The 23,728-nt window shown below is 46.6% G+C and overlaps 1 protein-coding gene across 7 annotated transcripts in view; it reads left to right on the plus strand.

The window, feature by feature from the left end:
• Window positions 1-23,728, plus strand: part of ANKRD6 (ankyrin repeat domain 6) — a 185,270-nt gene that overhangs the window by 106,198 nt on the left and 55,344 nt on the right. For 2 of the 7 annotated variants that reach the window (XM_044924284.2, XM_045161954.1), the window contains exons 1-2: window positions 8,778-9,425; window positions 13,771-14,034. In XM_044924284.2, the coding sequence (XP_044780219.1) occupies window positions 13,915-14,034 (120 nt within the window). In that variant the 5' untranslated portion in view covers window positions 8,778-9,425; window positions 13,771-13,914. Of the gene's footprint in view, window positions 1-8,761; window positions 9,426-13,770; window positions 14,035-23,728 lie in introns of those variants that run through there. The other 5 variants (XM_044924285.2, XM_045161953.1, XM_044924288.2 and 2 more) reach the window with 5 other exon arrangements.

A 23,728-nucleotide genomic window follows, 5' to 3' on the forward strand; every position in this document is an offset into this window, starting at 1 on the left:
AAAAGTTATTGGAGAAAGCTCTGTGGGTTAAAGGTGATGGGGTTGGGGAGGATGCCATGCATCATAGCATCTGGAGTTTCTAGGATCAGATGGACGTTATGGTCAGAAATTCTTCAGTGGGGGTCTTCTCTGGCTGTCCAGTGGCTAAGACTCCATGCTCCCAATGCAGGAGGCCTGAGTTTGATCCCTGGTTGGGGAACTAGATCCCACCTGCTGCAACTAAGACCCAGCTCAGTCAAATAAATGTTTTTTTTTTTTTTTTAATGAAATACTTCATTGGCAGTGTCATTGCCTACACCGGGACCCCTGCAATGAAAACCAGATTTAGCCAAGATAAAAGCAACCATTTCTGGAGGTTCACTTAGCGGACATTGATAGACTGGATCAATCTGCTTGTGGTTGGTGGAGTTTAAATGGTTTCTCCCTGAAGGGTCATGGTCTTGAGAGAAGGCCTATATCCTCCAAGGAATACAGTAGAAGAAATCCACTGGAATTACACATTACAGTGGTAAATCACAGTTGGTGTTTACTGCTGAGTAGATGACACTCCTGTTAATCCCAGATTTCCCTTTGCCTTATTTGGGGTTGTGTTTGCCGGGTTACATTTGGACACTTCATTCCTAGCTAGTGGAGCAGCTTCGTGTTTTGTTTTTTTTTGTGTGCAAAATTGGAAACTGACAGCCCGACGTGGCTTTCTCTCTGTGTCTCCTGTAGGGAGGCTGCGAGGATGCAGCCTGAGTCGGCTGCTAGCTAGAGCAACCCCACTGAGGGCGGCTGTCCATCCTCGTGCGTGAGCCATTGCTTCCTGGCATCCCAGTGTCTCCTTCCTGAAAGGGTGGGTGAAGGGTGCTTTATAGGACTATGTCATCAGTAGAACACTCTTAGCCCCTGGAATCTCATTGTCCCTCAGACAGCAGTGAGGGACCCCTTGGCTACAGTATCATTTATACATGTTGAAGTGACATAATGGAGTCCTGGCTTTTGGCCAAGAAGGTATGGATGTGTGTGAGTGACTTTAAAAAAAGAGTCACAGCCTGTGATGTTGATTGACCCAGACAGGCCATTGGTAAAGAGTTACTAAGCATCCATTATGTATAAGGCATTTGTACTCATTTCCTGCGGCCACTGTAACAGATCACCACAAACTAACTGGCTTCCGACAACAGAATTTATTCTCCCACGTTCTGAAAGCCTGAAGTCTGAAATCAAGGCAAAATCTTCTGAGAAGGACACCTAGAATCAGGTTTGAAGGATAAGGAGGAGTTTGGGAAAGATCTAAAGGTCATTCTAAGCAAAAAGAACAGGGTGGTGCTTTCAAGGTGACCTGAGCACCCTTATGGCCAAGCGAGGGTACAGGATGGGTGGGTGGATGGGTCAGAAGAGGAGGTGGTGCAGACGGGCTGAGACCAGACCACGCGTGGGTTTGTGTATCCCTGAACTTTGTGTTGGGGGACTGTGAGTCACTGAGGATTGTAGCAGAGGAAAAACACGATCACATTGTGCCATGCAAAGAACATTCTGACACCAGTGATCACATGCACTGAGGCAGGGGAGGGAATTGAGGCAGGGAGACCAACATGGCAGAACAGCTTCCACCTGCAAACTTTAGCCCTACAAACTCCAAGCCCCCTGGATGATTTGTTTACACGAAACTATCTTTGTCAAGAGGAGAGGTCCGCAGACAAGGCAAAATAATTGGCACCAAAGGCCCAGACCCTAACCACCCAGCAGATCCCCACCACCCAGCAGACCCCCAATACCTAGAAGACCCCCACCACCCAGCAGACCCCCACCACCCAGCAACCCCCCACCAGCCAGCAACCCCCACCACTCAGCAGACCCACCACTCAGCAAACCCCCACCACCCAGAAGACCCCTGCCCAGCAAACCCCATCACACAACAGACCCCCAGCACCCCCAGACCCCTCCCCAGCAAACCCCACCACTCAGCAAACCCCACCACTCAGCAGACCCCACCACCCAGCAGACCCCCACCTAGCAGACCCCACCACTCAGCAGACCCCACCACCCAGCAAACCCTCACCTAGCAGACCCCACCACTCAGAAGACCCCACCACTCAGCAGACCCCACCACCCAGCAGACCCCTGCTAGGCAGATAGGCACGGTGTCCATGGCTCCTCCCGCATTGCAGCTTAGCTGTCTGTACTCCGACTTGGCCATCTTGAAACAACTGGAGGAGAAGGCTGAGTTTCTCATGACTCCTTTTCTCCTAAAACTAATACATGAGAAAGGGGAACTTACCTGAAGTTGGCTCAGTGGTCTCTAAAAGGAGAGAGAATTTAACCACTGTTGGTTCAGTGGCTGTCTTTCCTGAGAGTCAAGCTTAAGTAATCCTACCAACTCTCTGGTCAGGTTGGGCTGATCTCTACAAAGTTATCTTTTATCCAAGATACATTTCAGGCCAATATATATTCACTGTGAATCCTGAACACTAGTCTGGCTTTGGCTTCTAGCCAGTTCCTAGGCAAAAACTCATCTACAGAGGCAGATTCTATTAGGCAAGCAAAAACTTACATCACCTCTTTCATCTCAACTTCTCAGTTTAGAAGAATTTCAGAAAATACCTTCAGCATCCAGCTGGAGACCACTGTGGCAGTTCAGGTGAGAAATGATAACCGCCTGAGTGAAGGCCGGGGCAGTGCAGCTAGAGAAGAAAAACAAGTCAAGAACAGTTAAGCAATAACCATACAGCCATGCTTAATATTTACTGAGCACTTTGTACGTGCCAGCCTATGGGATAGCCTATGTATTATCTCATTCAACCTTTGCAACAACCCAGTCAGTTAGGGATTATTATTCTCTCTGTTTTATACACAAGGAAGTGGGCTTAGAATCAAGTAGGTAATTTGCCCATTTTAAGTGGCAAAACTGGGATTTGAGCCCAGGAAATCCGACTTCAAAGCTTGCATTTTATTTTTTTAAAAAATTTTGTTTGTTTATTTATGGCTGCATCAGGTTTATGTTGCAGCATGCAGTATCTTTGCCGTGGCATGTGGGATCTTTCGTTGCCACTCTCAGACTTTTCTCTAGTTGCAGTACCTGGGCTTAGCTGCCCTGCGGCATGTGGGATCTTCGTTCCCTGACCAGGGATCGAACCCACCTCCCCTGTATTGCAAAGCGGATTCTTAACTACTGGACCACCAGAGAAGTCCCCAGAATTTGCATTTTAAATCTCTGTCTTACTGTCTCAAACCGGGAGGATTTGGTAAATTGTTGGATGTCAGGATGGGGAAAGAAGAATAAGAGGAAAGGGAGGGTGGTCCCAGATGAGGGAAACAGGCAGACAGATGGAAAATGGGGCCCCTCACCAAAAAGGGGACACAGGGAAAGGAATGGGTTTGGACAGAAGAATGGTGATTTGGCTGTTAGCATGTTGATGGGGAACATCTGAGTAAGATGTCTGGGTGTTTGGTAAATGGTTGGGTGTTTTAAAAAAAGGGAGCTTTAGAGAGTGATTGAGGCTAAAGAAAATTTGGAGCAATCCGTTTCTAGGCAGCAGAGGAGCGTGTGGGCAGCAGGTGTGGGGGATATGTCGGTACTGAGATCTTCTAGAGAGGAAAATGAGCAGAGAAGATTAATACGGGATAGAATCTCAGGACCTGCAACACTTATGGGACCAGTGAAAGAAGAGCCCTTGGATGAAGAAATAGTCCACGGAGCATGAGGGAGAGAGTGGGTCATGGAAGCCAGAGGAAAAGGAAGTGTGATGAAGGAGAGATGGTAGCAGCATCTAATGCAACAGAGAAATCATGTAACGTGAGAACTGAAGGTTACCCTTGTGCTTGGCAGCTAGTCAATGTAAAATCAGCTGTTACAATGCAGAAACTACAGCAGTTTCTGGGCTTCCCAGGTGGCGCTAGTGGTAAAGAACCCACCTGCCAATACGGGAGACTTTAGAGACACAGGTTCAGTCTCTGGGTTGAGAAGATCCCCTGGAGGAAGGCACGTATTCTTGCCTGGAGAATCCCATGGACAGAGGAGCCTGGAGGGCTCCAGTCCATAGGGTCACACAGAGTCGGACATGACTAAAGCAACTTAGCATGCAGCACATCAGCTTCTTACAAAACTACACACGGTCCTACCGTATGATTCAGCAATTGTATTCCTTGGTATTTACCCAAATGAGATGAAGACTTATGTACACACAAAAATATGCATGTAGAGTTTTTAAATTGAAATATAGTTGACATATGTATCAGCACTATGTTAGTTTTAGGTGAACTGCACAGTGATTTGACGTTTACATACCTTATGAAATGATCAGCAAAATAAATCTAGTAACCATCTGCTGCTGCTAAGTCTCTTCAGTCGTGTCCGACTCTGTGCAACCTCATAGACAGCAGCCCACCAGGCTCCCCCGTCCCTGGGATTCTCCAGGTAAGAACACTGGAGTGGGTTGCCATTGCCTTCTCCAGTGCATGAAGGTGAAAAGTGAAACTGAAGTCGCTCAGTCGTGTCTGACTCTTCGCGACCCCATGGACTGCAGCCTACCAGGCTCCTCTGTCCATGGGATTTTCCAGGCAAGAGTACTAGGGTGGGGTGCCATTGCCTTCTCTGAGTAACCATCTATCCCTATACAAAACTACTACAATATTATCGATGATATTCCTTATCCTGTATATTACATCCCTGTGGCTTATTTACCCTTGGATGTTTATAGCAGCTTTATCCATCATTGTGAAAGCTTGAAATCAACCAAGATGTCTTGTAGTAGGTGAATAGTTAAACTCTGGTGCATCCATACTATCAAATATTATTCAGCACTTAAAGAGTTATCAAGCCATGAAAAGACAGGGAGGAACCTTCAATGCACATTACTAAGTGAAAAGAGCCAGCCTGGAAAGGTGACATATTGTATGATTCCAACTCTATGACATTCTGGAAAAAGCAACACTTTAGAGACAGTAGAAGGATCAGTGGCTGTCAAGGGCTGTGGGGGAGGGAGGGATGAATGGTGGAGCACTTATCCGGTGAAGCTCTTATGTATGATACTGTCATGGTGGGTATATGTTATTATACATTTGTGCAGACCCAAGGACCTGTACAGCACAGAGTGAACGCTATACAAACATGGGCTTTAGTTAATGAGTCAATATTGACTCATCAGTTATAACAAATGTACCACAGTAATATAAGATGTTAATAATAAGGGACACTGTGGTGAGTTCGAGGGCCAGAGTGTGGGTTAAGAGCTATAAGGAACCTCTTTATGCTTTCTGTTCAGTTTTTCTCTAAACCTAAAACTGCTCTAAAAAGTAAAGTGTATTAAGTAAAATTGAAAGAAAGAAGTGCAAAAGGAATTAAAAAAAGCAAAGGAAAGAAGAGAAAGCTGTATACATACTTGAAAGTGTAGCATGAACCCATAATTATGACTAATCCAATCTTGTGTGTTTGTGTTCCAAGCTGTATACAAATCTGACCAGTCTCTCTTCTTACCAACATCTAGGGTTCCCATCACACATGCAAGTTATAGTCCAGTGTCTTTGGCATGATGTGAAAATTCTTCCACAACCTGACTTTGCAGTGTCATCTGTGGTCTTTGCCTATGTGTTATAAGCTCCAGCTGCAGCGTCTCTCTTTTTATGTATATGTATTTTTATTTTTATTTTGGCTGCACCAGGTCTTAGTTGCAGCAGGTGGGGCCTTCAGTCTTTGATGTTTGCAGCATGTGTGATTTAGTTCCTTGACCAGGGATTGAACCCAGGCCCCCTGCATTGGGAGCGTGGAGTCTTAGCCACTGGACCACTGGGGAAGTCCTGAAGCAAATCTCTTTGCTCCTCTTTCCTACACTTTCAGATGACTCTGCCATTTGTTCTTGGCTGTTTCCTCTGCTCATGCCCTCCCCCACTTCTCTCCCTAACAAAACCCTCTCCTCCAAGACCCAGCTCAACTATGACCTTCTCTGTAAGAACATTCCTGACCTCCTTTCACCCCAGCACACCAAGAAGGAAAGCTCTTGCTGAGTTCCCGTAGTTCTTTGTGACTATCTCTTCAATAAATGCTTCATACACTACAGAATCAACAACCCCAGCATCGGGGATGGTTTAGCAAGAAAACGGGGGGTAGAAAGAAGCCAGATCAAAGCAAGTTGGAGTGGGTAAGAGCTGTCATATGGATATATGACAGAGCTGGACTACTCTCTGAGGTTGGTTTTATTGTCATTTGGTATTGATTGTGGAGGGTCACCTTTAGCATTTGTGGGTTTTACCCAACAGAGGTTGAGGACAGTGAGAAGAAAACTCTGGGGGGGGCTATGGGTGGGGCTATAGTGCCGTCCAGCGCTGACACACCTGTCACTTGAGATTGGTAATTCCTAGGGTCCCAGGAGCTGCTGTCCTCTATTTTGAGGAGGAAGAGAGAGGGAAGAAGGAATCCACCCCCCAGTTGTTATCTCTTGGAGGTTTTGCAGCCATACCCTGCTTAATCTTTGGGGAAAGGAAAAAGGAAAAAGTCAACCCCCCAAAAAACAAAATACTAGTTGATTTAATTGGCACCTCCTCTATTTCTTGTGGGATGCACAGACTCCTGAAGACCAATTGATTATTAGCTTTTCTAGCATCTATTGAACAGACATTAAAGGCTAACTATGTTCTGGGAACTGTGTAGGCACTGGAGAAACAAGATAAACAAAATAGGGTTTCTGCCTTCAAGGAGTTCAGTGTAACCAGGAAGACCAACCTTGAGCCCATGCCAGCAAATGACAGAGTGAGGTGAGCTCAGGTCTTAGTCACTAGGGCCGCCATTACAAGGGACTGTAGGCTGGGTGGCTTCCCTGGCAAGAATTTATTTCTTGGTAGTTCTGAAGGCTGGAAGACCCTGATCAAAGTCCAGCCGAGTTTGGTTCTGATAAGGATCTTCCTGGCTTGCAGATGACTGCTTTTTTTGCTGTCCTTCCATGGCGTTTCCTATGAGCATGACTTGGAGGCAGGGGTGCAGGTATGAAAAGAGAGAGGCGGGGGAGAGAGTGAACATGGAGACTCTTTGGTGTCTCTCCTTAGAAGGACACTCATCCTATCAGATCAGGGCCCTACCCTTAGAACCTCATTTTACCTTGCTTATGCTTGTGTTCAGTCTGTAAGTCATTTCTGACTCTTTGCGACTCCATGGACTGTAGTCCACCAGGCTCCTCTGCTCATGGGATTTTCCAGGCAAGAAAGCTGGAGTGGGTTACCATTTCCTCCTCCAGGGGAATCTTTCCTGACCCAGGGATTGAACCCATGTCTCCTGCGTCTCCTGCATTGGCAGGAGGATTCTTTAGCACTGAGCCAGCTGGGAAGTCCTGTTTTACCTTAATTTCTAAATACAGTCACACTAAGGGCTTCAGTACATGAATTTGGGGGTGACACAAGTCAGCCCATAGCAGGGCTTACAGAAAACTGTAGGAGAACAGATCAGCGAGTGATCATCTTGTCGCAGGGGAGATGGAGCAGCAGAAGGCTCGTGAGTGGATGGCACTGCATCTGGATTGTGGGGCATTTGCTATGTGATGTGAGTACCCAGCCCCAACTTGGCAGCTCTGGTGATCTAGCAGCACCAGACAACCAAAAAGTAATTATTGTTGCCCTATGTAAAACGGAGAGGTTTCTACATCACAAGCCTCCTCTCAGTCCCATCTTTATTCAGTGGTGTATCCTTGTACCGCCGGTAGTATTTTGACATTTGCCAGCAGCTTTTCTTGATGGTGGGGTATGTCATAGGCTTCCTGAATAGTATCCAGATGTCACTCAACTTTCACTGCAACAACCTCTCTATGTCTCCTGTGGAGGTGATTATTTGAAAAATCCAGTAAATGTTAGATTCAGAAGAGAGTAGTTACTGTACGTGAGATATTCTCAGGAAATCACCATACCTGTTCCTTAGCCGTGCTGGGCTTGCTCAAAACTTGCCTTTCTGTCCCTGCCTTTTGCAGACAGCACGTGTGAACACCAGGCTCGTGAGCAACCAGTGTTGTCCTGTCCTCGTTAACAGTGTTGTGTTGAGGGTCCCTGACTCTGGAGTCGGTTTCTCAGAAGGAAATGTCCCAGGGCCTCTGAGCAGATGAACCACTCCTTGCTTTATACTTCTGTCGCATTCAGTGTATGGTTCTCAGCTGGCATCTGGCCTTTTGGGCCATGATCAAGGCTGATCGGGGCCAGATGATGGGTTTCTTCAAAGTAGGGGACGTGTCACATGCATCTGTGTTCTAAGCACATTGGTCCTCCAGTAGCGGTTGCAGTAACCCAGCAGTGATCACTTTTGGCTAAACTAGTATAAAGGTCTTGCATTAAAAATAGGAATGTCATTCTACAGGCATTTGGTCTCCCCAGGGAATTCATTCTTGCTGCAGCACACCAGCCGCGGTTGCTAGCTATTTTCCTGCCCTTGGTATAAGCCGAACACTGGCCAAAGCAGAATCAGCCCCCTGCCCATAGGAGCTGCTGCCCTTGGGGAAATGGGGGCAGGGTTTTGGGCAGAAAGGGTATTCAGAGGGTTCCTGTTGATAGTCATTTTCCCATCTCCAGGACCAACAATTCTGGCTTTAGGAATGAGGGGAAAAAATAGTAATATTAGCACAAGTCAAACTCAAACCACTCTTCCTTTCTGTGATTACTCAAGTTGGGAAGTTGGTTTTCTGCTGCTTCAACAAGTGGTCTGGAAGACGCACCTGTGATGTAGAGGGCCATTGATAGCCCTTGAAAGAGCTCCCTGCCTTCTCCCTTCCCCTTTTCCTGCAGAGACTCTGTTCAGAGGAGGATTTCTGAGACAAACTATCAGTTCACAAACACTGGGAACAGTTTCTCAACCAGCCCCTAGTCTCCTGTGCTGCTGCGGTCCCTGTGTTGGAACCCTCTGCCTAAAGGGCTGGGTTGGGAGAGTCTCTGGGTCTCTGCTGTTCCCACAGAGCGAACATTTCCCTAATTGCTGTCCTAAAGACAGTTCCTTACAGATTTCAACTCTTCTCGTATCCCCCCTCCTTTACAACCTGTGCATTCATCTCTGTTTTACTGCTGAAAGAATGCAGACTTCGTTTCTCTGTCGTCTGAACATCATTGACAAGCATTCCACCCATCTGTGAATTATTCCCTGACTCTCTGATCAGAGCAGTGTTACAGGTCCTCTGCCGGCAGGAGGGAACAGTCCAACAAAATCTGAAGACCCAGGACTTTGAGAAGCTGTGCCGGGCAGACTAGGAAGCCACAAAACATTGCTAGCTGGATGGATGTCCTAGTATGCTTTTCCATGTGATCTGGCCGGTGTTGGCTGAGGAAGCTCAAGGGGAAAAGGCAGCGAGCATTGTAACGTAAATCACTGCGGACCCTTGGGCGTGACAGTGCTAGGAAGCTAATGATCTCCAAGAAAGAACTGACCGTGATTTTTCCAGCAACAGATCACGATGTAGAACGGGGAGGACAGACCCCCAGATGTGAGTACAATCTCTCCTCAACACAGGGTTTGGACCAGTAGAAGCACAGAGAGTTATCTTAACTGATGGTGCACCCTAACCGGAGTGCCTGCGGACCATCTCTGGGTGGGCTGTGCGTAATGCCTGGCTGGGACTTTTGTGTGCAGATTTCTTCTAAAATATTTTTTGCCTTGTTAGGAGACTGAATGCAGTGGCTTTGAGATATCGGTACCAGGGGACCTTGTTATAAATCTTCAAGAAAACCCCATAGACCTTTTGCTATAAAAAGAAAAGGGATCACATCACAGACCAAGCAGCCGTGTGGCCCCCTGGCATTTGATGAGAGACAAAAGCACTGATGAATTGGAAAGCAATAGAAAATGGGGCAGTGGGCCGGGAGGAAGGAGAGAAATCTTAGGGAGCTAAATTCCTTTCTCAATTCATGATGCTTATTGCATATTTATGATCGTGCATTTATTTCCTTTCTGCTTAAAGAACTGGCAGCTTGTTTGCATTTAAGGTTTTTCTCCTGTGAAAAATGCTGTGAAAGTGACAAAGAGGGATGTGATTGATAGACTTGGGGCAGAAATTCCTCACCGCCAGCAATGGGAAGTGTCTTGGATAATAGCTGGGAGCGAAAGCTCACATTTAATGAGGGAATGGGGCTCTGCAGCCTGGGTACCCAACAGGTTGGCAATAACTCTTTGATTGCAGACTGCTCACCATCCCTCTCTATTCCTCTGCCCTTCCTACTCACTACTGGGGGTCCAACATCCTCCTTACCCCTCTTGCCAGCCCAGTCCCTTCCGCCTGGTCTGATTTGTCAGTTCAGAGGTATCAGAGGAAAGGAGAGTATCTCCTCACTGCAGAAGCATGGGGATCATTGTTCTGGAAGAGAGGTCGGGATACCCAAGATGTTGGGCAATGACCATGAGAGAGGTGGAGAGGAAAATGAGCCCAGGGTGGAAGTCGCAAAGGAAGACTCGGCCACTTTGATCCCTCCCTCCGCCCCGCTCTGCTGTGTGTCTGTGAAAATGCAGCTGAATGCTGGAGGTCCTTTCAGTGAGGCGATTACTGGATTTAAATTGAGTGTGAACTTGAGACCCCCAAGGTATGTGGGTGCATCCCTGTGGGATACAGGGACTATGCTAACAGCACAGTAGAAACCAGGAACCTGGGATTCTGTTCCTGCTTTTGCAGGCAGTTTTCGGTGCCCCTCTGGTGGTGGTGGGGGAGATGCAAAATCCCACGAGAGACCTGTCCTAGAGGCACCCTCAGCCTTAGGCAGGCTGTGCATTGGCTGTGGTGGAGGGGGTGGATTGGGGTGGGGCATTTCATTCTTAAGTAGATGCCATTGAAATTTTTTTTCTTGTAATAAATGACATTTCTACTTGGCCAACATTTTCTCAGAAATGTAGTGTCTCTCCCTATTTTTTTTAAAAAAAGGAATAATAATGTGTGCTGGATTTGTAAAGCGCTGTTTACCAAAGGTAATCACGGGCTATCTCAGTAGCTTGCAACCATGGCAATCAGTGTACCTCAGCTTTTGTCTCAGTGTCTGCGAGGCAGAATTTATTGCATGGGACAGAAGAGAGGGAGGGAACGACTGTTAGCACAGACAGGCCCGCTGACCCGTGCTTCCGTTGCTGGGGAGACCGGACGGCACTGCTGGTCTGCAGCTCGTGACCTCAGCTGATGGCCTGCAAGGAGATATTTATCCACAGGAGTTATTAGCTGCGGAGTGAAGTGGTGAAATTGTAGCCATGATGATAATATTTGTATGAACTGGGAATTGTACACAAGACTCACGAATGGTCGTCACAGGAAAGGTTTGGGAAGGTGGGGGTGGCCTTGTAGGTCGTGTGCACAGAAATAACAAGTGAGTCAATGAAGAAGAATGTGGTTGTGGAAGCAAGAGCATTTAGGAAGCCAGGGCTAATTTTCTTCATTTTCATGCCATTGGGTCCTGGAGCGCTTCCGCAGGGTTGGGGCAGACAGAGCAGAAGCTCCATGTAATTGGTGTGAAGATAGCACGCTTTACCTGAATACAGAGAGACAGCATACAGTATCCTGTGTTGACAAAAGCCACTAAAAGCACTCCCAGACAGGGCGACATTCTGGGAAACATAAAGCCCAAGCTTCAGTCTTTCAGGGTGACCCTGGGAATTTCCAGAGGCTTTTCCAGCTCCATTTCTGTTTTTCATCTCAACTTTATTCTTTCATTGGCTTTTCATTCAACAAAGATTTCAGGTTCATCCCAGAGATTTCTGACCCTGGCGGAGGGAAGGGGTCTCCTGTTTGTTCCTTCTCCAGGTTTGTTGCACTTCTGATGAGCCTGGTGAGCAGAACAGCATGTGAGGGTTCCTTCTGCCTCTTTTCATGCCTTTTTTTTTTTTTTTTTTTTTTTTTGATGCCTTGCTTCGTGGCTTGTGGGATCTTAGTTCCTAGACCAGGAATTGAACCCGAGCCCTTGAAAGAGAAAGCATAGAGTCCTGACCATTAGACTGCAAGGGAACTCCCTTTCCTTGCTATTCTTTACCCACACTTTGGACAACAGATGGATGATGGAAATTTGGTCATTTGCAAACTGAGCAGGGGCTTCCTGGGTGGCGCTTGTGGTAAAGAACCTACTTGCCAATGCAGGAGATATAAGAGATTCAGGTTCGATCCTTAGATTAGGAAGATCCCCTGGAGGAGAGCATGGCAACTCACTCCAGTATTCTTGCCTGGAGGATCCCCATGGACAGAGGAACCTGGCAGGCTATAGTCCATAGGGTTGTAAAGAGCTGGACACACGACTGGAGCGACTTAGCACAGCACAGCGTAAGCTGAGCAGGGATAAGAATAACCTTTCTGAAGTTGTACTAGTTGCATTTGACCAATGATTTCACATAATAAAATACTGTCTTTAGTCCCCACAGTCCTGTTGTTCTCCCAGCCACCTGGAGTGGTTGGTGACATGGCCCCACCTGGATGTCAAAGTGAAGGAGAATCAGAGCCAATTCCTTACTCTTTAGAGAGTGAGAGGAGCGTGGGGTTTGCCTGGAAACCACTGTAAAGAAGGTCTGTACCTTCTGGGTCTTCAAAATTAAAATGTGTGGTAGGATCATATGCTACAGTATTTTCTTTCCATAGCCCATGTTGGTATTTTTAATAAGTACATTTGAAGACAAAAAGAGGCCCATACTTTCTGCTGTCCTGGTAGGAATGGGCCACAGAGTCTTAAGCATTCCTTTGGCCCCCAAAACCTTCACCTTTGGCCCCCAAAACCTTCACCTTTGGCCCCCAAAACCTTCACCTTTGGCGTAACACCAGTGGTTTTGGTTTGCTCTTATAGTGGCCCAGGGCTCCCAGGAGGAGTCAGTGTTTAAAATCCTGTTCATTTGGCATTTGGTGGAAAGATGGGTTTCAGTTTACCACTAGTACTACCCCCAGATCAGTGCTCTGAGTGCACAAACCTGTGGGTGGTTTGTGTTGGCACAACCCCTCCCTAGAGTAACTGTGCATGCTAAGTCACTTCAGTTGTGTCTGACTCTTTGTGACCCTATGGACTGTAGCCCACCAGGCTTCTCTGTCCATGGGATTCTCCAGGCAAGAATAGTGGAGTGGGTTGCCATACTGTCCTCCAGGGGATCATCCCAGCCCAGGAATCGAACCTGAATCTCTTATGTCTCCTGCATTGGCAAACAGATTCTTTACCACTAGCACCCCCTGGGAAGCCCCAATAGTGGCTGTAGCATCTGTTCATTGCAGCAGTTATTGGCCAGGGGATGGCCCGGGCCTGCTCCCAGCTCTCCAACTGTTCCAGAACTCAGGAACTTGCACTCTGAACAGTGAGAAAAGGATGGAATGGCAGAAAATGCTGGGAGAAAAGTCCATGGATATAATCCTGCCCTCAGGGTCTCTGTGGTCTGTGGTCCATGGGCACCCAACCAGGCCAGGGGAATAGGCATGTTGGCCTTGGTGAACCCACAGAGCACAGTCCAGAGGGCCCTTTGTGGTCACCTTCAGTGTAGTTTCCTGCAGAGGGTGAGCCTGGAAACCAGGCTACATTCAGGGGATTTCATCGGGTCTCTGAGACCCTCTGTTATCTGCAGAGCAGACATTGCAGTTCTAGCCCTATTGGTCAGGAGGCGGTGGGGGGTGAGGGGTGGGGGATAGGGTGGGGTGGTTCAGCACCCTCTTTGCCTTCCACTTGCAAGTTAAGGGTTTGCTCTGCAGAGGGTGCTTCCTGAGTGTCCTGTCTCCCTCAGTTCCCCTTCCCAGCAGCGAGCGATCAACAGATCCCCTAAAACCAGGGCGGAGAGATGTGGCCTGTCCCAGGTGCTGAATGGCGCTGATGGCAGCTTTGTTCTGTAACCCCCAGGTCCCGAAGATGGCATAGTGGCAAAGTCACCTTCCGATGATCAGAGCGTCTTTACCCGAGGGTGCCTGCCTGGGCCTGTGATGTCGTGTTGAGCCGAAGGAACTTGTCTACCACTTCCCCGAAAACGTCTTTCTCTCCTAATTCATGAGCCAGCAGGATGCGGTCGCCGCGCTTTCAGAACGCCTGCTCATAGCTGCGTACAAAGGCCAGACGGAGAATGTGGTTCAGCTCATCAACAAGGGCGCCAAGGTAGCAGTTACCAAGGTAACGAGAGAGTAAACACTTAGCTATTCCCTGGGGAAAAGCCCATGTCTTAACCATGGTCCCTAAAACTGTTGTGTTTGGTTCACAGTCTTCAAAGAACTGGCTTTTTCCCCCCCAGTGATGGAGGTTTGGGGAGAAAGAAGAAGGATTAAAAATACTTTCATTGCTGTCTTTCAAATGGAGCCACTTGTAATTAGCATTTGGCCCTCTTAAAATCACAGTGGTTCGTGGGGTCGCAGAGTCAGGGGCAACAGTGGCTGTGCACACACAGCACAGAATCACAGAGTGGCTTTTTCCCACTTCTTTAGCCAAATAGACAAGACATCTCTCTGGAGAAGTTGGGGCACAAAAACTGACTGGGTAGAGTGTTTACATGGGAATGACATTAAGCCTCTTGGAGAGATTTGTGGACGGCTCAGCCACTCCAACCTGCAGAACCTTGTTGCTCTCGTCTGAACAATCTTGGGCTTGGACCAGGTGACCCTCAACCTCTTTGGACTGATTTCACTCAGGTCAGTGAGATGTGTAGCAAGCTTTGGAGGGCACTCCTGACTCCTCATCAACAGATGACACACAGGACCAGGGGCAGCTTTGTAGCAAAACTGCTGCTGCTGCTAAGTCACTTCAGTCGTGTCTGACTCTGTGCAACCCCATAGACGGCAGCCTACCAGGCTCCCCCATCCCTGGGATTCTCCAGGCAAGAACACTGGAGTGGGTTGCCATTTCCTTCTCCAATGCAGGAAAGTGGAAAGTGAAAGTGAAGTCGCTCAGTCGTGTCCGACTCTTAGCGACCCCATGGACTGCAGCCTACCAGGCTCCTCTGTCCATGGGATTTTCCAGGCAAGAGTACTGGAGTGGGCTGCCATTGCCTTCTCCGACTGAGGTCAGGCCAATTCTGCCTTGTAAGGTGACAGGTGCAAATCCATGGATGACATAATACTGATGGCAAAACTTAGTATTGCTCCGACCACTGTATAGGACCTCTTAGAAGAGATTCTCTTTGCACCCCCACTTTAGGGATGAGGAAACTGAGGCATAGAAAGATTGTTGTAACTTCAAGGCCCAGGGGCCCCCACCTGCTGATTGGCAGAACCACAACTTGGACCCCGTCATGGCTCCAAAGCAACCCTCCCCGCCACCCACCCCACCTCCCCCGGCTCCAGACCATCACCCAGAGGGAGCTCTGGAGAGAGGCGGAGATTCGTCTTTCAAACAGTAATGTCTGTTAACCTCTGACCTCCTGTGGCAAAGATTAGCCAGCTCACATTTTCAGTTACTCTTGTGCAATCTCCATATTTCATGCTTCTGACGTGTGCTTTTTCCAGCACCACCAGGCAGTTAACTCAGTTAACTCAGTTCTGATGGTGTCTCTCTGAAGAGAGCATCAGATCTCACGGGCTGAGGACTCAGTCCCACAAAACACCCCACCCCTCACGCCAGCCCCTGACACCAGCTGCAAGGCCAGGTTGTCTTCTGTGCTTCTGACTGACTGGCTAGAAATCAGAGGCTTCCATGACCCTCCTTGGATTGAATTAATTTACTTAAGCAGCTCACAGAAATCAGGAAAACATTTTACTTACTAGATTACCAGATTTTTATAAAAAGATACAACCCAGGAACAACCAGATGAAAGAGATGCAGAGGGCAAGGTGTGGGGAGAGGGCGCTGGGCTTCCTCCCCCTTTAAGCGCACCATCCTTTCAGCACCTCTGTGTGTCCACCAACCCAGGAGTTCCCTGAACTCTGTCCTTTAGGTTTTATGGAGGCTTCATTACATAGATGTTGTTGACTAAATCATTGGCATTGGTGATTGACCACTGCCAGCCCCTTCGCCTTCCTGGAGGTCAGTTCAGTCACTCAGTCATGTCTGACTCTTTGCGACCCCATGGACTGCAGCACGCCAGGCTTCCCTGTCCATCACCAACTCCCGGAGCTTATTCAAATTCATGTCCATCGAGTCAGTGATGCCGTCCAACCATCTTATCCTCTCTTGTCCCCTTCTCCTCCTGCCTTCAATCTTTCCCAGCATCAGGGTCTTTTCCAATGAGTCACTTCTTTGCATCAGGTGGCCAGAGTATTGGAGTTTCAGCTTCAGCATCAGTCCTTCCAATTTCCTTTAGGATGGATTGGTTGGATCTCCTTGCAGTCCAAGGGACTCTCAAGAGTCTTCTCCAACACCACAGTTAAAAATCATCAGTTCTTCAGTGCTCAGCTTTCTTTACAATCCAGCTCTCACATCCATACTGGAAAAACATAGCTTTGACTAGATAGACCTTTGTTGGCAAAGTAATGTCTCTCCTTTTTAATATGCTGTCTAGGTTGGTCATAGCATTTCTTCCAAGGAGCAAGCGTCTTTTAATTTCATGGCTGCAATCACCATCTGCAGTGATTTTGGAGCCCAAGAAAATAAAGTCTGTCACTGTTTCCATTGTTTCCCCATCTGTTTGCCATGAAGTGATGGGACCAGATGCCATGATCTTAGTTTTCTGAATGCTAAGTTTTAAGCCAGCTTTTTCACTCTACTCTTTCACTTTCATCAAGAGGCTCTTTAGTTCTTTGCTTTCTGCCATAAGGGTGGTATCATCTGCGTATCTGAGGTTATTGATATTTCTCCCGGAAATCTTAATTCCAACTTGTACTTCATCCAGCCCAGCATTTCTCATGATGTACTCTCATGATGTACTTATAAGTTAAATAAGCAGGGTGACAATATACAGCCTTGACATGCTTCTTTCCCAATTTTGAACCAGTCTTTTGTTCATGTCCAGTTCTAACTGTTGCTTCTTGACCAGCATAAGGATTTCTCAGGAGGCAGGTAAGGTGATCTGGTATTCCCATCTCTTGAAGAATTTTCCGCAGTTTGTTGTGATCCACACAGTCAAACGCTTTGGCATAGTCAATAAAGCAGAAGTAGATGTTTCTCTGGAAGTCTTTTGCTTTTTCAGTGATCCAATAGATGTTGGCAATTTGATCTCTGAAGGTCAGGAAAGTGCAACTGAAAGTTCCAACCTCCAATCACTGTTGGTTCCTCTGGCAACCCATCCTTAGGGCTTTCCATCACTCAGTGCTCAGTTGTGTCTGACTCTTGGTGACCCTGTGGACTGTAGTCACCAAGCTCTTCTGTCCCTAGGATTTTCCAGGCAAAATACTGGAGTGGGTTGCCATTTCCTACTCCAGAGGATCTTCCCAACTCAGGGATCAAAGCTGCGTCTCTTGCGTCTCCTGCATTGGCAGGCCGATTCTTCACCACTGCACCACCTGGGAAGCCCAGGGCTTTTCATAAGTTATCGTGTTAACATAAATTCAGGTGTGGTTCAAAGGGATTTATTATGAATAGAACACTCCCTTCACATTTATGGCCCTGGAGCTATTTCAGGAACTGACAGAAGACCAACTATAAGAACAAGAGATGCTCCCATTGCTCTCATTACTCAGGAAATTTCAAGGAGCTGTAAGGAGCTATAAGCCAAGAGTGGAGACTAAGAGCAAATATATTCTTCTTATTATAAGTCACAATCACAATGCTGGTCTAGAGAGAGAAAATCTTTGGCTACTGAAAGGTCTCCCGTTGGCCTAGCAGCACTCTGAGCTAGGTGGTGACAAGATTGTGTGGAATCCAGAGTGAACCTTCGCTCAGGCCCCAGCATGGTCACCCCACAGCTCTTCAGGCCCCAGGCAGTCACACATGGGAGAAAGTGCAAGAACTCTGTAGTTAGGGCACATGTGCACACATTTTAACTTTGCTATGTTTGCTAATTCTGCAAGTTGCTTACCTTCTTCGAGCCTCAATTTTCTTATCTGTAAAATGGGTATAAAAATACCAACTTTTCAGAATTATTGTAATAGTAACTTATTAAAGCTGTTAACACATAGTCTGCAGTTTCTTTTCTAAAAATTAAAAAGATTTTTTTTGTTTATTTGGCTGTGCCAGGTCTTAGTTGTGGCATTTGGGATCTTTAGTTGTGGCACATGGGATCACGTTCCCTGACCAGGGATGGGACCCAGACCCGTAAACCGGGAGCTCAGAGGCTTAGCCACTGAACCACCAGGGAAGTCCCTGCAAATTCTCTTTTCTAAACAGACTTGTTTTGCTCTTTAAAAAACAGCTTTATTGAAGTATAACTTGCATGCCAAAAAATTTACCCATTATAAGTGTGAAATTCAATAATTTTGAATGTATTTGCAGAGTTGTGCAACCATCACCGTGTTCTAGGGTTTTAAAATTCTTATTTCTTTTTGGCTGTGCTGGGTCTTCACCGCCTTGCTTGGGCGTTTTCCAGCTGCGGTGAGCCCGGCCGCCCTCTAGTTGTGGTGCTGTCCCTCCCGGCCCCACCTCCCTGGGGTTCACTGCAGAGTGGATGGGCAGAAAACAGCAGGTGGCAACATGGAGGGGCACAATACGGAGGGAAAGGAAGAAAGTGAGGGAGCAAGCGAAGCGAACTAGAGACCCTCTGCAAACTTCCTAATACCATGTGTATCTAATTCATATAAAATATTACCTTTGCATATAAGTTTATGCACAAAGAACTTAGGAAAGAGTTGCATTTATATTGACCAGTTACAGCCATTGATAAATGAAAAAGGCAAGTATCAAAGTAGTATGTGATAGGTATAGTCCGATACATTTTGGTTAAAACACAAATCCACTGCTCCCTGGAAACATGTTTGTGTTTGTGTGAGCATGGAGGAAAACTGGGGGGGAACACAAGACTCTGTTGATGCTGGTTCCCTGGTGGACAAGAGGATTAGCTTTGCTTCTTAAGATGTTTCCATTGTATTATTCTGCTTATTAAAACAAGCATATATCACTTTAGTAATTTGTGAAACATGAAATCAAGTTTAGAAATATGTGTTGAGTGTCTGTGCCTGCACTGGACCTGTGCTGTATATTTAGCACCTCATTGAAATCCTCACAGCTCAGAAAGCCTGTGCCCTTATCTGTGTGATACTTAAAAGGAAAGAGGGGTATTGAGCAGGAAGATACTCTAGCAATTAAATTACTTCCCTGGTGGCTCAGACATAAAAAATCTGCCTGCAATGCAGGAGCCCAGTGTTCAATCCCAGATTGGGAAGATCCCCTGGAGGAGGGCATGGCAACCCACTCCAGTATTCTTGCCTGGAGAATTCCATGGACAGAGGAGCCTGGCGGGCTATAGTCCATCGAGGGTCGGACTCGACTGAGCAGAGAAATCAACCAGCCTGGGCAGGAACCAACCCGTCTGGCTGAGGCTCACACTTAGGACAGCACCTGAGCTGTTCCTTCAGGGACCCCTCCCAGCTGCTTCTCCCCATCAGGGCACACAGGGAAAGAGGCCATCATGTGGCAGGGACTTTTGCCATTGGGACTTCTCTTTCTCCATCCCCAGTACCACACTTAAGCCATTGCCAGGGTTTTTAAGCAGTGTCAGAAATTCCTGGCCAAGGAAATGTAGTGCAGAGGGTGTGAGCATGGACCTAGGAGCCAGACTCGCCTGGGATCAAATGTGAGCATACTTACTAGCTCTGTAATCTCGATCCCTTTCTGATTCACATCGTCACCATTAAAATGAGGATAAAGTAATACCTAGGCTATCTCATGTGGTTGTTTCAACAGTAACTGAATTAATATACACAAGGGACTTAGAACGGCACTTGGCATGTGGCACGAGTTGAATGTGGTCATTGTTATGAGGTGGTCCTGATGATGCAACAGCCAGCATCTTATGGTCTGAGAGTCAGGGTCTGAGCACCAGGCAGAGAGTCTTGAGCAGAGGACACAGGCTGGTCAATGTCCTCATCTGAAAAATGAGGCTAACCCCCACCTTGGGGGGTTGCTATGAGGATTAAATGAGATCATAGCTGTGGAGTGCGGTGTCCAGCATTGAATGAAGAGAGAACTCTGCTTCTGTCTTGCCTGTCTGTGTGCAGTGATGACTTGCCAGGTCTCTACAATTGGCAAGAGCCAGTTCCTTAAAGTAAACCCCCCCCCATCCAACCTGCTGAATTGATGAACATATTGGGGAATGCTATTCAACAACAGGAAGGACTGAGCTACCAGCAGAGGAAAGAGCATGAATGACTCTCAAAGCCATGTGCATTTTGAAGCCAGACACAAAAGGCCGCATGCAATGTGATTCCCTTTATATAGCTTTCCTGTTGTTGTTCAGTCGATAAGTCATATCCAACTCTTTGTGACCCCCTGGACTGCAACATGCCAGGCTCCCCGTCCTTCACTATCTCGCAGAGTTTGTTCAAACTCATGTCTATTGAGTCAGTGATGCTGTTTATCTAATTCTGTCTAACATGCTATCTAACCATTGACTTTACCATCTTTATCTAACATGCTATTTAACCATTGACTTTTTCAGTTCAGTTCAGTCGCTTAGTTGTGTCCAACTCTTGTGACCCCATGGACTGTAGCACACCAGGCTTCCCTGTCCATCACCAACTCCCAGAGCTTGTTCAAACTCATGTCCATGGAGTCTGTGATGCCATCCAACTATCTCATCCTCTGTTGTCTCCTTCTCCTCTTGCCTTCAATCTTTCCCAGCATCAGGGTCTTTTCTAGTGAGTTGGCTCTTTGCATCAGGTGAACAAAGTATTGGAGCTTCGGGTTCAGCATCAGTCCTTCCAATGAACAATCAGGGCTGATTTCCTTAAGGATTGACTGGTTTGATCTCCTTGCTGTCCAGGGGACTCTCAAGAGTATTCTCCAACACCACAGTTATAAGGCATCAATTCTTCAACTCTCACCTTTCTTTATGGTCCAGCTCTCACATCCATACATGACTACTGGAAAAACCATAGCTTTGAGTAGATGGATCTTTGTCAGTAAAGTAATGTCTCTGCTTTTATTTTTATTTTTTTTTTAATGTCTCTGCTTTTAAATCTGCTAAGTTGGTCATAGCTTTTCTTCCAAGGAGCAAGCGTCTTTTAATTTCATGGCTCCAATCATCATCTGCAGTGATTTTGGAGCCCAAGAAAATAAAAGTCTGTCACCATTTCCGTTGTTTCCCCATCTATTTGCCATGAAGTGATGGAACTAGATGCCATAATCTTCATTTTTTTGAATGTTGAGTTTTAAGCTAGTTTATTCACTCTTCTCTTTCACTTTTATCAAGGGGCTCTTTAGTTCCTCTTCACTTGCTGTCATAAGGGTGGTGTCATCTGCATATGTGAAGTTATTGCTATTTCTCCCTGAAGAATCAAAACTGTAGGAACAGAAAATAGATGAGTGATTGCTAGGGACCAGGGATGATGGAAAGAGATGACTGGGGAAAAAAAAGCGAGTGGGAATTTTGGGAAGGAAATGAAATTCTCTAAATTGCTTACACTAGTGATTTTGTATGATTCTATACATTGATCCAAACACATCAAACTGAATACCTAAAAAGGATGAATTTTATTGAATGTTAATTATGCCTTGATTTTTTTAATAGTTGTTCTAAATATAATCATTATTATGTAAGGAAATAAACTTAAAAGGGTTTAATATCATTTGTTTGAGAGGGGGAAATTTCCCCATACCCTCCCCCCTAAATTTTTTAGTTTGGTCTAATAATTAAATTGACACAAGACAGAGTAACAGGAGAAAAAAAAAATAACTTAATTCACACACACAGAGGTGTCATAGAAATGGGACACCCCTACCCACCTGCCCCAAAGTGACCAAAGCAGTTTGTTTATGTGTCATTTTTAGACAAAGAAACAATTGTCTGTGAAAGTGTAACAAAACAAAGGGGCTTGTGTTTGGGGTAGCAGACTCATGAAGAAACTTGCTTATACTAAAGCGTCCTTAGCCTAGAATTCTCTAGCTCTGTTGGTAAGGATGCTTTTTGTCCTCCCGGTTTATAGGGAGGATTCCTTCATGTAGATTTATTTCCTGCTTGCAGAGGGAAAGAGCAGGGGTCAGCATGTCTTTTAACAGTATTTTCCCCCACCGGCCGTTTCTCAGGTAGCTTTAATTCAAAATAATCAATGTGCACTGAGGCATACTTCGGGCAGCCTGTTCTGGGCCTCGGCACATTCATAGGTTTGTGGCTCCTGTGGAGGTTTCACATCAGGGCTCCCATTACTAGTGAACAACTACGCTCCAATAAATATAAACTTTAAACTTTTAAAAAGAGAGATGCAAATGGTTTGAGTTTAGTAACTTTCCCAAGCATGACACTTGATCATGTCTGCAGAAATTAAGATGTGCAGGGCTGGTAGATACTTTCCGACAGCCTGTCCCAAGAAAAGGCTTGAGCTGATGGATGATATACATTCGCAGCCTGGAGAAACGCAGCCGAAACAGTGAAAACCAAGGATTTTTTTGTTGTTTGTTCATTTGCTTTGGTTTTGAATCTGTGGAAGTGTGTTTAATATTGGACTTACTGGAATGAGGGCCTTTTGGTCTGTGGTCCTTTCCTAAAAGCTGCCAGTCCCCAAGAGGCAGGCAATGGGAGAAGCAGACGCTTACAAGGTCCTTGGTTAGGTGAAAGTGTCCACTTGAGAGAATGTGTTGTCTGTCATAGGCTTCTTCCAGAAGACTCCAAAAACCTGTTTTAAAAGATAGAGAAAAATTTTTTTTTTTTAATTTTTTGGCTGAGCTGCACAGCATGTGGGGTCTTAGTTCCCTGACCAGGGATTGAACTCTGACCCCCTGCTATAGAAGATCGAAGTCTTAGCTACTGAACTTCCAGGGAATTCCCTAAAAAATTAAATATTTTGAACATCCACGTGAGACACAGAGTCTCAGGCCGCCTGGGGAGGGAACCCTGGATGCTGGCTGTGAGTGGAGGGTGAGGAAGGGGAGGAGACTGTGGAGACCCCCACTGGTGTCCCATCAGCCACCCCTCACTTTTCTTCCTGACTCCTGGGAGGTTGTCATTAGACACAACCCACAACAAATGCATCCATGTGGCTCTAAATCAGAAGGTATGAAATGTTGATAAGTCTTTCTCCTACACTGTCTCCGAACCTCTCAGTGTCTCCGGTTCGGAAGGCAACCCGTGTTATCTTTCTTACATTTTTTTTCCCTGAGGTATTTCATGTGTAGATGGATGTATGTAGATATGTGTAGATGGATGTATCTTTATGTGTATCTCCATGAATTGTTTCTAGACAAATGGCAGGATACTATATATATCCTCCTTCCCTTTTTCTTTTTTAATATTAGTTTATTATTTGGCTGTGCCAGGTCTTAGTGGTGGCACGCAGTATCTTTGATCTTCATTGCAGCGTGCAGCCTCTTTTAGTTGTGGCATGCGGGATCTAGTTCCCTGACCAGGGATCAAACCTGGGCACTCTGCATTGGGAGCCCAGAGTCTAAGCCACTGGACCACCAGGGAAGTCCCTCCCTTTGCTTTCTTCAGTGAACTGTAATTGACTTCACCTATCCCCCGTCCACGGGCATTTACATTATGTTAATCGTCTGTTCTTGGAAATTACTCTGCAGCGGCTGACCTTGTCCTGAGGTCTTCTTGAACAGCATGGTTCTGTCTGTGGGACGGCTTTCTCTAAGTGGCACCAATGGGGCAAGGGCATATGTGCCCTGTCGTTCTCACAGCTGGAGCAGCATTGCTCGTATGGAGCTCGTGCGGGTGTCCACTCTCAGCGCCCGCAAGCGCTGGCCTTTGCGTGCGCTGTGACCAGTGCTATACCAGCCCTCCCTCCGCCCTCTCCTCCGGGCCCTTCTGGATTTATCCTGCCTCCATCGCATCCTCGCCGGGAGC

The sequence above is a fragment of the Bubalus bubalis genome, chromosome 10, assembly GCF_019923935.1.
Source record: "Bubalus bubalis isolate 160015118507 breed Murrah chromosome 10, NDDB_SH_1, whole genome shotgun sequence".
NCBI classification, from domain to species: Eukaryota; Metazoa; Chordata; class Mammalia; order Artiodactyla; family Bovidae; genus Bubalus; species Bubalus bubalis.